Source organism: Xiphophorus hellerii, chromosome 10, assembly GCF_003331165.1.
Source record: "Xiphophorus hellerii strain 12219 chromosome 10, Xiphophorus_hellerii-4.1, whole genome shotgun sequence".
Lineage (NCBI taxonomy): Eukaryota > Metazoa > Chordata > Actinopteri > Cyprinodontiformes > Poeciliidae > Xiphophorus > Xiphophorus hellerii.
In genome coordinates this window covers 172,091-188,472 of record NC_045681.1, presented here as the reverse complement: position 1 = coordinate 188,472, position 16,382 = coordinate 172,091, and the positions used below count along the sequence as shown (strand labels likewise).

Genomic DNA, 16,382 nt, shown 5'->3' with positions numbered 1-16,382 from the left:
TCTGCGTAATTTACATGTTTTGGTCATTTTACAGCTTCTGTAAAAAAAAAAAAAAAAAGGGCAACATACCATGTTAGACCAATAAAAGTCTTTCTAATTAGTTATTCCCAAGATCTTAATGGTTGTCTTATGGAATCGGATAGCATTTTTGCAAAAATTTGTAGTTTTTTAAGCTAATTGCATTGTTTACTTCCTGGTTCAGTAAAGGGGTCCTAAAAAGCCACGCCCACACAAACATCTGTCTCTCCCAGCTGCCGCCACCAGTAAATCTATAACACCGGCGCCTGCAGGAGCGTCTCTAGCGTTAGCGGCTAACAGGCGATGTCCTAACCACTAATGTATATGAATGAAGAAATCCTACAACCGCTAAAATCTGACGCCGCTCCGTTTTTGTTTACGTTTTGTGAAGAAGAAAGTTGCGCTGGTCTTCTTCAGAGATTTTGTGTCGATTCCTTCAGTAGTTCTTGGTGCAGCGCCCCCACAGGCGACAGGGGGAACAGGTTTTTCAGTTAGTTTTAGTTTGTTTGACTCAGTGCAGTGTGAATGAGAACTAGAGTTCTGAAAATGTAACAAATGTTGCAATTTTAGTCCCCAATCGAACCGAGTCTACCAGACTATCCGGTCTGAATGCACCTTAGTCACTACGTTCACACAGCAGCTGAACTGATCCAGATCCGATCCGATCAGATCCAGATGTGGAGCTAAATCGGACCGATTCCAAAGCGTCTGCAGTCTGAACGCTCATGTCGCATTTTACCGACTTTTCGTCGTCAAGGTGAAACTTTGGTCATTCAGCAGCAGGAAAATCCAGACGGTGAAGCTAGACTTTACCTGAGTCAGTGAACGCATCACATCCCAACCCCACCACTCCTGGTCCCACTCCAAACAGAACCAGGTCAGAACCAGGTCTGGATCGGGTCAGAGCCAGGTCAGAACCGGGCGGGGTTGGAACAGGGTTAGAACTGGGCCTGGATCGGGTCCATGTCAGCAGAACCACATCAGAGAGGAACATTGTGTTCTTCCCGACCCGTTTGCAGGAGAATTATTGCCTTTTCCAGGATTATTTAAAGCTCTTCATATGTTTGCTGTAACTGCAGCTGCATAATTACGGACTGAGGTTTTCTTTAGCGCAGCTTCAATGAAAGCACAACCACACGCTAAAATGCTAATCCATGGATTTCTTTGGAATATTCCCAGCATATTCCTCGTTTCTCCCCGAGGAAGCATCGGGGAGAAACGAGGAGCGTTTCACCTGCGGATGATTGACAGCAGCTGAACCTGCCGCCAGGTCTCACGCTGTTCCACAAATAAAGCCAAGAGGCTTTTTCTACCCGGCCCGCTGTGCACAGTTTCATTTAACTGCCTCAACTTGTGAGTTTCTTTAATCAATTCTAGCTTCAAATTACCACCATCCACCACCGCGCCACTCCCCGCCATTAAACCCATTTCTTTGTGCCGCCACTCCGAGCATGAGCTGCAAACTGCCTGAGTAATTAGTAATGCAGCCTCCTTCAGATTCCTTCATGTCTGGATGGGAATTTATAGCCAACACAATTAGACTAATTGGACTGTTTGGCGGCGGCGCTCCGACACGCAGCGCCGCGGCGGGCGATGGCAACGGAAAGGAAACTCACGTAATCGGTCAACGCGGCGGGCAACTTCCAACAATTTACTGATTTACTGAACGCAAATGTGTGCAGATTACAGAGCAACCGTCAAAACCACAGCAACGCACAGAGCAGGGAGCAGGTCAAAGGTCAGGAAGAGTCAGAGGGAGAGGGAGACAGAGAAGGAGAGAAAGAGAGCGGTCCGTTCTCTTCAGGTCTGGACCGGTCCGACTCCAGGCCTCAGCTCGGGGCTGGTTGGGGTTGAGGGGCCTGGTTGGAGGCCTCTGTTTGGTTCTGTTTGGTTCTGGAGTCTGAAGGCTGGGTCGGTAAATTAGTGGGTGTGGATGATGGTGGCTGCTGATCCTAATCTGAGCGTTTCATCAGCAGAAAGCAAAACTGTTCAGAGGAACAAACTGGGCTAGTTAACAGTTTATAAGGAGGAGCTGGAAAGTTTTATGGAGGAAAAACATGTTTTATGAGAAGAGAAACAATAAAGAGCAAATGAACATTTTCCAGAGCTGTGAGAGCGACGGCAGGCCACGCCCCTTTCCTCTCAGCCAATCAGACGCTGCGTGTCTGTAGCAAACGAGGAGGATGGTGTGATGAAGAGCGGATGGACGGGTGCGGCTGGACATTTGGAAAACAGGAAGCAGTAAAAATAAAACGAGACGAAAACATGCTGAAATATCCAGGAACCGTTTCACAGGAAGGAAACGGAAATTAAACTCTTCAATTTAAAAAGGAGGAATTTACTGGAACGGATTTCCATCTTCAGAACAAAAACAGATTCTTCCTGAAAGTAATTAATAACCTTGACAAATATACGGTCTGATCTATATGTGCATATCTATATCTATAATGTAAATATAACCATATTTAGGATTGGTTTAATCTCATTCATGTTCAGCAACAAACGAGAAATAAATTCTGACTCTGATCTCGAAGCATAAAGAGATGCAGCTTTAAACAGTCCAATCCAGTCCAGTCCAGTTCAATCCAGTCCAGTTCAATCCAGTAAAGTTCAATACAGTTCAATCCAAACCAGTCCAGTCCAGTTCATACCAGTCCAGTCCAGTTCAATTCAGTCCAGTTCAATCCAGTCCAGTTCAATCCAATCCAATCCAATCCAATCCAGTCCAGTCCAGTTCAATCCAGTCCAGTTCAATCCAGTCCAGTTCAATCCAGTTCAATCCAATCCAGTACAGTCCAGTCCAATCCAGTCCAGTCCAATCCAGTCCAGCCCAGCCCAGTCCAGTTCAATCCAATCCAGTCCAGTCCAATCCAATCCAATCCAATCCAGTCCAGTCGGGTTCAATCCAGTCCAGTCCAGTCCAGTTCAATCCAGTCCAATCCAGTCCAGTCCAGTTCAATCCAGTCCAGAGTAGTCCATTCCAATCCAGCCCAGTCCAGTTCAATCCAGTCCAGTCCAGTTCAATCCAGTCCAGTCCAGTCCAGTCCAGTTCAATCCAGTCCAGTCCGGTCCAGTCCAGTTCAATCCAATCCAGTCCAGTCCAGTTCAATCCAGTCCAGTCCAGTTCAATCCAGTCCAGAGTAGTCCAATCCAGTCCAGTCCAGTTCAATCCAATCCAGTCCAGTTCAGTCCAGTCCAGTCCAGTTCAATCCAGTCCAATCCAGTCCAGTTCAATCCTGTCCAGTCCAGTCCAGTTCAATCCAATCCAGTTCAATCCAGTTCAATACAATCCAGTCCAGTTCAATACAGTTCAATCCAATCCAATCCAGTCCAGTCCAATCCAATCCAATTCAGTCCAGTCCAATCTAATCCAGTCCAGTCCAATCCAGTCCAGCCCAGTCCAGTCCAGTCCAGTCCAGTTCAATCCAGTACAGTCCAATCCAGTCCAGTCCAGTTCAATCCAGTTCAATCCAATCCAGTCCAGTCCAGTCCAGTTCAATCCAGTCCAGTCCAGTCCAGTCCAGTCCAGTCCAGTCCTGTCCAGTCCAGTCCAGTCCAGCTCTAAATCCTAACTGGTCCTGGTGATCCTACAGTGCAGAGCTCCATGGATTGTAGTTTGGGTTCCTGACCCGCCCCATGGTCAGCCGAGGCTCCAAAGCTCATGTTTGAGCAGACGCTGTGCAAACATGATAAATGGGAACCCCCCGGCCCGGTCCGACCCGACCCAGCCCGGTCAGACGACAGCGTGTTAATCCGAGCTGCTTTCTCCTTTCTGCTGCTTTTCCTCCAAAACAACAACAACCAGCTGCAGCCGCTGCTGATCCGTTTCTCTGGTGTTAATAATCTGCCAATTGCAGATTCTCCTGCTGCCGAACCAGAACAATATTCAGAAAATAACTTAAGAACTTTTTAATCTCAGCATCTTTAAACTGCTGCATTTCTCCTTTTATGGCTAAAAATAGACAAATCACAATAGAACAGAAATCTATCAGGTTTAGGGCTGGATCAATTTATCATGATGACTCAATTATTGAACTAATTGTCAACTAAATTAGTAATAACTAACTTCCTGTTGAGCCCTGTTTAATGTAAAGAAAACCAAGATGGCTGACGATGCTGCGATGGTGACGCAGGAAATAATACAGCTCTAATTTCCTCACCACAGCCAATAGCAGCTCATCTGTTTTAACAGCCAGACACTGAATGCACCTTAAGATGTATTAATGTGCACATTGGAAGCCATATTAGCACTAGCACAGACGCTAACAGCTGCAGACGCTAACAGCTGCAGACGCTAACAGCCATAGAAGCTAACAGCTGCAGCGAGGGGCAGTGGGGGCAAGCGAGGGGCAGCGGGGGCAAGCGAGGGGCAGTGGGGGGCAGCGAGGGGCAGTGGGGGGCAGCGAGGGGCAGTAGGGGGCAGCGAGGGGCAGTGGGGGGCAGCGAGGGGCAGTGGGCTGCGCTTAACGGGACATATACTTGGGTTTAACACACTGGCTCCATGGAGCCATGCAGTCTGATCAGGCTGATCTTATATTGATCTCTGATTGATCTGCGTGTTGCCGATCCAGAAAGCCGACCGATTGACCAGAGATCCAATGAAGCTGAGGCATCAGAACCCGGTCAGCTCCTGGTTGTTCCCTCTCATTCCTCCGGGTCAGTCCCGATTAAGCTTACAGAACCGGATCCAGACCCAAACTGGGTTCTGTTTGGACCAAAAGTTGACTTTGGATCTGATGACCTGGTTCTAAAAAGTTCTGCCTTCTCCAGCTTCATGATGCTCACACTAAGGCCCGTCCCCCACTAGTTGCTGCTGGAGCTAAAGCAGCCACAGCCTTCAGTCCATCTCTAATGGCCGACAGGCTGAAGCTAACGGCAGAGACAGCTAGCTAGCTAGCTAGTTTCAACTGTTCTATAAAGGTCAAAGGTCACCAGGCAAAAACCCTCTGCTGACTGTTGTTCTATTTACACTTGGAACCAAAGTTCAAATTTCATTTTATTTACCTCAGAATTTCCTCCGCTTGGATGTTGATCTGTGTTCAGAACCAGAACCAAAACCAGAACCAGAGGTCATCACAGAGGTGATCAGCATTTTGTCTTTGCAGAAGCCAAACATGATAAACTGGGTCAAAGGTCATCAGCAGTCAGTCAGTCAGTCAGTCAGCTCAGCACGCTGACAGCAAGAACCTGACCAGAACCTGATCAGAACCCGACCAGCTAGAGCTGGATCACCTCTTGGCAATTCAGATCATAATGTGGTTCATTTACTCCCAGGACATCGGTTTGGTTTTGAGTCAGATGAGCCTGAGCTCCTCCAGGTGAAGCTGTGTTGAGTTGCTGCTTTCTTAGTACAAACTTGAAAATATTTTTCTTGGATCTAAATCTCAACCAGGGCTGAAACGATTCCTCCAATGATTCCAGGACCTCCATTATTAAAATTCCTCGAGGAAAATGTACCTGCCTCGAAGCTTCGTTGATTTATGTTTTATTATTTAGCGCACCGTGTTTCGGCCGGGACATTATTTGCGATGCGCTGAGCTCTGACTTCCTCCTCTGAGTTGTTGACCAAATCTAAGTGTTAGCAGCATAAAGTCCAATTTTCAAGTTCAGCCTGGGAGGATTTTATTGATCCATGATAACGCCCGGGGTTTCGTTGTTTTCGGGGGACCAATAAGCATCTTTAAAATGACTGGCGCCATGCCTGGAGTACGGCAGCCTTTCTCCTCCAGGAGCTGCTGGTTCAGAGCGAACGGCAGGAAGAGCTGCAGGTATTAATACAGGTGAGCTGATAGACTGAACACGGCGGGCAGCTGAGTAGCTGATGGTTACAGTGTAAGTGTAGCTTTACGGACGAACCGCACAATAAATCTCATATCATCCTGGTCTGAACAAACGGCTGGCGGAGCGTCGTGATGATGATGATGATGATGATGAAGCTGCTTCATCAGCTGCAGGTCTGGTTGTTGTGAAACGATGAGTTCAGCTGTAAGCCTCAGAAATCCTGGGCTGGGCGTCACAGAGGATTGTCTCCTCTCTCACATGGAGCCACACAAATCCTTCGAGGCTAGACAGGCGCTGACTTGGACTAGACCGGTTAATGCCAGGCTAGCTGCAGGTCTGGAACTGATTCATGGTAGGTGTTTCATCACACAAACACAGAAATCAGAGCAGACGCGTTTTGAGAAACTGTGACAGCACAGAGAAGAAGAACTGATTTTACTTTCTGATCTTGTTCTGAAAACAGAAAACAGCCAAAGGATCAATGGTGAAAACCTTTTAGAAGCAGAATGAGGAAAAACCGACAGACGAGTCGATATCCAGGCGCAGAGCAGCTTCACAAAGATGGCTGATGGTCGATGGCTCCTGAGATGTTCATCACATTTACCGCCTGCTAACCGCCTGCTGCTGCAGCTGCTGTGGCGCGTTAGCATGCAGGCTGAGAGGAGACGCTCTGATGTGAAAACTCAGCTGCAGGTTGGGAACCAGGAGATGATTAGGAGGGAGAGGACTGAAGACCAAGTGATCAGTTGATTGTTAAAGGTTGAACCCTGACCCCTAGCCAGCAAAGCTTTTTATTTTGAACAAATTCAAAATAAAAAGTTTCAGGCTGTTTTCTTCCTGATGGTCCGACTGACTCGGCTCTGTTGGTTTTCTCTCTGCTCTGAATCAAACCAACCTGTTCCCCTCCTGGCCTGTGGGGGCGCTGCACCAAGAACCACTGAAGGAAACGACACAAAAACCTCTGAAGACACTGAGAGCAACTTCCTTCTTCACCAGATGGAAACAAGATGGAGGCGTCAGATTTTAGTGTTGGAGGATTTCTCTTTAGTCTTTGGCTGAAGACCAGGAGCCATTTCTGCTGCTAGTGCTAGGCTAGCATGTTAGCTTTGGTTGGATTTACCCAGGATGCCCTGCGCTGTAGTCCGCTTCCTGCTTTTGGAGCGATCTCCGGTCCGCTTGGCGTTCACATTCAAACTGAACCCAGACTGAGGTTTGGAGGACCAGAGGTCAGAGGTCGGTTAGCATTTACACCAAACAAACAAACCAGGTAAGGATGGCCTAGTCAAAGTCCTGACCAAAATCCATTTGAAAATCAGTAGCAAGATTTGAAAACTGATGTTCACAGAGAATGATCTGAATAAGCAGAAAAAATATTGATCAGGAAGGGAAACACAAACACACCACGATGCATTCACTGGCCGGTCCTCCCCATTAAAACACACTGAAGCCTTTGGTCGGCTTGAGGACGTTAAAGAGGCGTGAAGCAGTGAGAAACATCTAAACGGTCTATTTAAATCCTGTCAGTCTTACTGAGCAGTGCCGCTCTCAGCCCGTCTCACATCAGCCCAACATGTGAAGCCATGCAGGGAGCTGATCTGAGTGTGCAGGCTGCCCCTCCTGGCCCCGCCCATTCCGGAGCTCCGCCCTTTGCCCCCAGCCTGTCAGGATGACCCCTGGCCGCTGCGCTGCGACTGCAGCAGTAATTACAGAGTGTGAATAGCTGCTCCTCCTCCCTGCTGCTGCAGCCAGAGGCTTCGCCCCGCGCTGCTCCGGCTGCTCAACGTTAACCCTCCATTAATTCAGCACCACAAAGCCAAGGTGACATTTAAATCCACCAATCAGGGAGGAGTTCGCATCACACAGCACTCCTTGTTGTGTTATGGCAGAAATATGACTGGTTCACAAAGGAAACATGAATTAATGCGACTTTACAGCAGGAAGGATTTGATCATTTCTAACCAGTCGGACGCCATGTTTCAGCTCTTAAAGCTTTCCAACGTAACTTCTGCATCAAACTCTGAGCCTTCTGTCTGTTTCTCCGTTTGTTTCTTTGTCCTGTTTTCTTTCCAGCTTCGTATCTGTAAACATTCAGCTTCATCTTCCATGAAGCTCTTCCTCACTTCCTGGTTAGCCAGGAAAGCCTTGAAAGTAGAAACTTCCAAAAACAAGCAAAAAGCTCCAGAGATGGAACACTGACTGAGAAAGCTGGCCTTTTCTCACCTAGTCTGACCACAAAATCCAATATGGCTGCCAACACAACAACATGATAACAATAAATATGTATCTGTTGGCCTGCTATCCGTCACAGTGATGACCAGACTCCAGAATACCCAGCAGGTTTTAAAACACTTTAACATTAGCTTGAAATGCTAACAGTAGTTAGCCGGGATGCTAAGTCAGCAGACCCAAACTGCAAACATAATTTGTATCAAAATATCCAGAATGTTATGGGAAAATATTACTAACATCTAGAAACTGGAGTGGAAAAGTTTGTAACTTAAACATAACGAGTTTAGTTTCATAACAGAACCAACTGTTACCATCCAGCCAAGTTGCTAGCATTAGCTCAAGCTGTTAGCATTAACTCAAACTTCAACAGCTTGATTTGATTCCACTGGGGCTTTTAATGAGGGTCAAAATGGCAGCAGGCATATCTTTGTGATGAATTATCTGACACATTTCCACTTGAATATGAAACTTTGTTTTGTGACTTTTTAGATTTTAAATGATGTTGCAACAAGTTTCTATTGAAAGTGAGAATTTCTTTTTTTCAATGAAATTTAAACTGTGCAAATGAATATAAAACAAAAAAAAAATAGTTATTACAATCTAGTACAAACAGCTAGCATTAGCTCAAGCTGTTAGCATTAGTTCAAACTGTTAGCTGTTTGGGTTAGCGCCACGTTAGCTCCTCCTGGATCTTAGCAAATTCAGGTTCTTATGAAACGGATGAAGCTGCCGCTGCGTCTCTGCTGATGATTTCATTAGGTTTTCTTGAGGCAGCGTGTCGGCGCCATAGCAGGCTGCATGCGGCGTAATCTCAGGATGAGAGACTCTAATGACATGTTAGCCTGTCGCTCAGCTGCTGATGAAGCAGCTACTGTTAGCTTTACAGCTGAATCCTGAAGGAATTATCTGTCTTTCAGTGTTAAACACGGAGAAACACTGGATGGATTTTTACTTTCTCACCGTTTTCACACTCAATTCATCTTTGCAGTTTTATAATCAGTGTTGCAAATCATAGTATAACTGAGTGGGGTCCAAAGTGGGTCCCTGGGGGCCGGCATGCTGCATGTTTCAGTCTCTCCCTGGTTTAACTCACCTGGATCCAATGATGGATCATTAGAGACTAAGAAGAACTTGGACCTGCTGAGAAGGTTCTTACTAAAACCAGGGAGAGAATAAAACGCGCAGGATGCCGGCTCTCCAGGAGCCCCCTTGACCCCGTGGGGTCCAGGCTCCACCCCCCTGACCCTGTGGGGCCCAGGCTCCGCCCCCCTGACCCTGTGGGGCCCAGGCTCCGCCCCCTGAGTGGTGAAGCAGCAGGACTTACTTCATGGGCTTGAAGAGCGCCTGGCCGTAGTTGTGGAAGGTCATGATGAGCTTCAGCTGCGTTCCTCCAGACTTCATGGCTGTTGCAGTGAAAACAAAACAAATCATCGTCTTTATGCCAAACAAACAATTTAATCAGTTTAGACTCAAACAAAGAACAAAAACTATCAGAGTTCTGGTTCTGGTTCTGGTTTCTCCAGCCGCCGGCGGATTCTACAGCACAACTAGAACGAGGAAGATCTGAGGGCTGAAGACAAACTGGTTCTGATCCGGTTCTGATTTCAAACCCCTTCAATCAGCTTCGGCTGGGAGGAGATTCCAGGTCAGATTATTCCCGGGCTGGTTTACTACCGGGCTGAACCGGGCCTAGGCTGGGTTCTGATGCTGTAATCTCTGATGTGAAGAACGACTTGCTGAAGAGAAAAGTCAGGAAAGGAGAAACATCTCCTCCAAACAGAGCGGTGTGTGTGTGTGTGTGTGTGTGGGTGTGTGTGTGTGTGTGTGTGTCATGGAGGCGGCTTCCTGAACAGATAATCCCGCTGCAGATAAACGTTTAATCTGCGCTGCAGGCCTTTCAGTTGTCGGCAGATCAACTGGAATCAGAATCAGTTTCTGCAGACGGCGAGTCGCCGAGTTCTCCAGGAACCGAGAGAGAGAGAGAGAACGGTTCAGCTGGAGCTGCTCTGCTCTCGCCTGGCAGATCATAACAGCAACCGTTGGATCCAGACTGGACCTGTGGCGCAACCAGAACCAGAACCACAAGCAGTAGTTCCTCTCTGGCTCTGTGTGGGAGGAATGATGGAGGTCTGCAGGCGTCGAGCAGAGGAGATCCAGGAGTCTGATTGCTTCTTGCCTTTCTTCCTGGACGCAGTGTGTGTGTGTGTCGGTATGTGTGTGTGTGTGTGTGTGTGCAGTGAGCCGTCACCATGTGGGTCTGCCTGCTGCACCTTTGAGGTGTTTCCTACTGGAGCTGCTGACTGACTAAGTTTTTCCTGACCTGCCTTCATGTGTTAAAACAGAGAGGCAACTGGACCTGGAACTGGACCTGCAACTGGACCTGCAACTGGACCTGCAGGTCCAGTCCTGGGAATGTTGTGGACATCGGCTGCACTGAGTGTTGCTTCTGATACGTTTCCCAACATTTAATTAGGATTATTAGGAAAATATCAGAATTTCACGTTATTAGCAGATTTAAAACTGAAAGGCTGAACAGGAAGTGAAAAGTGTTCAGCAGCAGGTGGGGGAGGGGCACAGCTACGCTGCCTCCAGCCCTCGGGTCTCTCTGGTCCCTCAGGCTAATGGATCAGTGTTCTGAGGACCGCTCCTACTGAGCCCGGTTCTGGTTCTGGTTCTGCTGGAACCAGACTCGTTGGAAGTGAGTCGTTCCTTTCCACTGTCGCCACATGCTTGATCAGGAAAAGGGTCTGGTGCAACGTTAGCTGGGATTATAATCTGAATTAGACATCATATTTACTGCCACTACAGTACATTACAGAGATCTGGATTTATTGATCTGAACTGGATTTATTGATCTGAACTGGATTTATTGATCTGAACTGGATTTATTGATCCGTATCAGAAATGTTTCAGCTCCTTCACAGCCTGAATAAACTCAAGTTTTCATTTAATTGATGCACAATAACATCAAATAAAAAATAACAAAATGAAAATAAACAAAATTCAACTTAATTAAAATAAAACAAAATATGACTAAATTAAAATACAAAAAAATAAATTAAAAACTAAATGGAATTGAATTAAATTACACAAAATAAAACTAAATCAAAGTTAAACAAAAATAAACAAAATAAATTAAACTGAGTTTAAAGAGTCGCTCAGCTGGATGGATTATTGACGCTTCAAACATTTTAAACCCGGTTCTGGATGTTGTGGGGATCGGGACGGTTCTGATGGAACCCGGGTTCCACATGTTTTATTTCCAACAGAAACAGACAGTTTGCATGACTCCAAATGCCCAGCATGGAAGGTCAAAGGTCGCGTGGACTCACCCACGCTGGTGATCCTCTGGGTCAGCAGGTCCCTGAGCAGCGCCTCCACCACCGGGCTGTGCCGGCCGTAAAGCTCGTAGCGGTTGATCCCGATGTGGAAGCGCAGCCAGTTGGGGTACGACTCGGCCGTCAGCTCGCCCGCCGGGCTCAGCTCGTCGTCGGCGCCCTCGCCGGTCCTGGATGGTGCCAGGAAGAGGAACGGGAAGTTTAAATACCGAGACAGGATCTGAACAGGAAGGAGGAGATTACTAACACTGAACAGGAAAAAGAAGTCAACAGAAAATATTAAACTTCTAGTTCTGATGGTCGCTGTGACGACTAACCAGCGATATTCCAGCTGTTACTGAAGAGAAAAATATCAACGTTTAGGTGAAAAACAACTGGGTCGCCGTGGAAACGCACTAAAACTGAAAATCTGCATCTGAATCTGGATTATGTGTAGATTTACAGTCAGAAGTGTGAATTAGCGCCCCCTGTGGCCAATTGGTGGTACTGCTGATGAATGCTACGTAAAGAAAGACGTTTCTCTACATTTAGAGAAAGACGCCAGCCAAGAGGTCAGAGGTCAGTTCCTCTGATGACATCAGGAAACAGGAAGAGATCTACAAGACATATCAAAACATACAGGAGGGCTGCTAGCATTAGCATTAGCACAAAGGTCCAGCAAACTCCTCCTTCTGCAAAGATCCTTGATAGAAGTCAGATGCACACTCAGCATAGCTTTTTGTAGATCTTCAGAATCAGAACTTTGCCTGATTTCGGTGAAGATGTTTATTAGAACAGAGTTTCAGTTAGCCGAGCGCTAAACCAGCGTTCACAACATCCTGAACTTCTGGAATATTGCTTTAATACTGCTGGAAGTTTAAGTTCATTTCCTTAGATTGTTTCTTTATTTTCATCATAAACTTGTGTGAAGTGTTTAAATAACAACTACATGGCCAATGATTAATAAATTGTCTTTAGTTTTTTAATAAACGTATGAAAACTGAGAGACTTGGGTGAAAACGTTTTATTCACTAAAATGTGGAGGTTAAAAAAATAAAAATGGAAAAACAGAAAAATTAACATGAAAATATCTGAACTACCGTATTTTCCAGACTATAGATCGCACCTCACTATATGCCGCACCCACAAAGTTTTTTTTGTTTTTTTTTTTTAACCGGAAACATACATATATAAGCCTCAAGGGGCTACAAGCCCCTGGTATCTCCGCCGCTCTCGGCTGCGTCCTTAATAAATCTGCTATTAAGGACGCAGCCTTCCGTCTCCAACGCCGAACCATGGATTCGTTCACGTGCAGCGGCTGTATTTCCCTCCTGTCCTGCCAGATCGATAACCTTCAACTTAAAAGTGACATCATATGAACTTCTTCCTGTGGTTTCCATGAAGTGTGGAAATGAGTTTGAAGACATTTCTGGGTCGTGCCTGCTGTGGCATGAGCTTGTTCTAAATGAAAATCAGCCCTTTCTTCTTTGATTTCCAATTTTGACTCCCAATGATTCACTTCCTGCTAAAGAGCCCCCTGGTGGTTGAAGAAAAATCCACAGAAAAGCCGCATCGGCCTACAAATCGTTTGGTTCAAAGAGTGAGAATAAAGTAACGGCTTATAGTCCGAAAAATATTATTGGATTTATTCTGCAGGAAGAGACCAGCAGGTTGTAAGATACAATAAATATATAAATATATATATAAATATATATAAATATAATATAAATATTATTATTATTATTATTATTATTAATAATAATAATAATAATAATAATAATAATAATAATAATGTCTGTAAAACTATGAATTTCCTCCCAGTTTAACTGTGACTCCAGTCCGGCCTGACTAAATCTCCCAGAATGCATCTGTGCGCTCCTGCTCACCATGCCTGGTCCTCCGCCGCTTTGGGGTCGAACCTGATGTCCGTGTTGACGTTGAACAGCGTGTCTTCCTCCGTCAGCGGCGGCACAGATCGTCTATAGAGGGGATGCTGGAACAGGAGCGCCAGCCTCGAACCCCGGGCCGGACCGAGCCGGGCCGCCGCCGGCCCCTGGAGGAAGAGTCTGCTCCTGTCGCCCCGCGGGCCCGGCGGCTCCGGGGCCGGCGCCCCGTCCAAAGGGAGCCGGTCCAGGGCTCGGGAGGACGCGTTGGATCCGGGCTCGCTGCTGAAGTCCTGCAGGATCCGCAGCGTGTGCTTGTCGGGCCAGCCCGGTTCGGCCCAGCCGCGCTCCGGAGCCTGGGCCGGGCCGTGCGAGCAGGAGCAGCCGGCGCCCTGGCGCTCCAGCTTGGGCAGCAGGTCCACCATAATGTGCATGGAGCAGGCCACCAGGAAGACGGTGAGGATGAGGACTCGGAACCGGCGCAGCAGGATCATCTTCAGGTGGGTCGGGTCGCTGAGGATGAGGAGGACGCAGATGAAGAGGCTGACTACATCGCTGCAGATGTTGATGAGAGCGGCCGCCAGCCGCAGCAGGAGCGCGGACAGCGGGTCGGAACCATCTCCACTGGCCGTCTTCAGGACCGGCTCAGCCTTCACAGCCCGGGTTCGGCTCGGTTCGGACCGGCGGCTCTAACTCCTCCACCCGGTCCTGTTCGCGTCTCTTCCCTGCGCGGATCAACAGGAAACACGCAGCTGGACCCACGATCCCGTCGGGTCCCGTCCGGTCCCGTCCGGACCTGGCAGCGCGCGCGCGGCTCGGCTCGGCTCTCTTCGTCCCGCTCCGGTCCAGAAGCCAAACAGGAAGCGGGCGATCCGGTTCTGGAGAAGAAACGTCACCTTAGAGTGGAAAGTCCCCGGAAATCAGAGCTGTCCTCTACGTCCCGTGAAAAGCCGCGGCCCACGCCGCGATCACTGCGATCACTGCGCTGCAGCTGGAGAGCAGAAACAGAACCGAGTCACCGAGAGAGAGAGAGAGAGGGGGGGGGGGGGGGTCCGGGGGTAAACATGAGGATGAGGAGCAGGATGAAGCTGGACTGGAGCTTTTAACGCAGCGTCACCGCGCGCAGATTGGAGGAGAGAGAGAGAGAGAGAGAGAGAGAGAGAGAGAGAGAGAGAGAGAGAGAGAGAGGAACATCCCTGCTGCTCCGCCAGGGGGCGCCTTTCTGCTTCAACCTGCATGATGAGTCTTTTCTTCATCCACTTTTCCAAGCAGAACTTTCTGCTGGTCATGATTGGTGGTTTTGTTGCTGCTGAGGTGAAATCGGTGAACTTTTGTAGAGGAAATGAAGGTTTAATGAAGAAATGAACAAAAGACGACAGCAGAGAGAGGAGCAGAAACTAAATGAACCAAATCCTCACATTCAGTTAATGTCAAACTGAGCTGAACAACAAAACAACTTTTCTTTTTCTACCGATAATCTAAATGTTTAGATCAGGTCCGATTCATCGGGTCCGATTCATCGGGTCCGATTCAGACTCTACATCCGCTGCAACATGTAACTTATAAAAGGTTTTTCCATATCTGGTCCACGTGTTACCATGGTGACTGTGGACCTGCTGTCATCTGGCAAGTCAGACACAACCAGGGCCAGGAGGAGTGCCTTAGTGTTGTTAATCATGCTCATGTATTTGCTGCTCATTTATGGTTTTATCTTGATGTTTCTGTGAAAATTTACATTTTGGTAAATTTGTTTAACTGTAAATTTTAACTAAATCAGTCTCAATGCTGCCCTCTTTGGGTTGAATGGTGGTTCTGCAGGTGAATTTTCCTGTTGGTTCCGGTCCAGATTGGTTCCTGTCAGTCCTGTGTTCAGATATGGACCCATCTCACTCAGACGCCCCCTGGTGGTGAGCCAGGAGCTGGAATAGCAGTGATGCTAGCTAGATTAGCAACGTGGCCTCGGAGTGGAGCAGCTGTCCTCCGCTGCAGAGCGCCGTCGCAGTAAAAGTCTCAACAACAGAAAGTTTCTAGATTTGTTGCTCATCTTTTTGATAAAAAGTCACTAAAGAGTCTGAAATGTTGCCAAGTCCTTCGTCCTGACCGCACCCCAACCACTGTAGGAACTTTTTGAAAACATAACTCATTTTTCGCAGCGGACTCGTCTCCATCCTGAAGCCGCGGCACGTCTGACTGGATGCTCCACACAACAATGACCTCTTGACCCCAGTTAGCCTCAGCGTGCTCCACCTCCTGGTTCCAGCTGCTGCTTTGGGTCCAGATGTGCAGAACCGTCATGTTTCCATGTTTCCTCCTGATGTTTGAATGAAAGCTGAAGCTTTGCTTCCATATTCATCAGCTGTGGCAGTTTTCACAAATCAAACCTGACATCCTGCCTGATTGCATATTAGCCACGCATCGTCGCTAACGGAGACCGGGAAGAACCAGCTGCTTCCTCAGAGAAAGGCACCGGCGCAGGAAGCAGAACTTTACATCTGGGTCGACTCAGGGAGGATTACTGGAAACGTTTACTATAAATCTAAACATTTCTCTCATGAACTCTCCAGTTCTGTCTGAAACTAACCAGGAACTCCAGGTTAAACCAACCAGCCAGGCTGGAAAAGTGGAGGAAGAGAAGAAACAACGGAACCAACAACGAGCCGGAGGCTTCCAGAACCTCAACAAAACCGGTCTGTCTGGCCTCCTCCGCGCCACGCCGCATTAATGCAGTGATTGGTGCAGAAGGAGCCCAGACTGGAGCAGAAACTGGACAGAACTTGGAGCCGCTGTCGTTTCTCCATCAACAGTTTTTTGAATATTCAAAAATCTCGATGGAAACGGAAAAATTTGAAACAAAAGTTTTTCCAAAGAGGAGATGGAGACGTGTTAGCCGGAGGAACCAACCCCATGTAGCTAACAACCTCTACTTCCTGTTAGCAACCTCTACTTCCTGTTTACTCCAGCCAGGTGTAGCGCCAACATCAGATGACATCACACTCTGCGCCGCCTGGTCGTTTCACTTCTAACCAGGAAATGGAAACTCAACTAATTCAGGTTTTATTTGTTTGTCTTTTTGTGACATTTGTGTTTAAATTCCAAAACGATCAGATGAAAATAAAATGTTTTTATTGGTCTGATCTCAGAAGCTGAACTTTTC

General features: G+C 47.4%; 1 protein-coding gene across 1 annotated transcript in view; it reads right to left on the bottom strand.

Moving 5' to 3' along the window:
* fam20cb (FAM20C golgi associated secretory pathway kinase b) overlaps positions 1 to 14,275 on the bottom strand; it is a 30,538-nt gene extending 16,263 nt beyond the window's left edge. Inside the window, exons 1-3 of the mRNA XM_032574351.1 lie at positions 13,232 to 14,275; positions 11,361 to 11,536; positions 9,353 to 9,431 (exon numbers count right to left, since the gene is read on the bottom strand). Of these exons, the coding sequence (XP_032430242.1) occupies positions 9,353 to 9,431; positions 11,361 to 11,536; positions 13,232 to 13,722 (746 nt within the window). The 5' untranslated portion in view covers positions 13,723 to 14,275. The remainder of the gene's footprint in view (positions 1 to 9,352; positions 9,432 to 11,360; positions 11,537 to 13,231) is intronic.
* Positions 14,276 to 16,382: the final 2,107 nt, after the last annotated feature.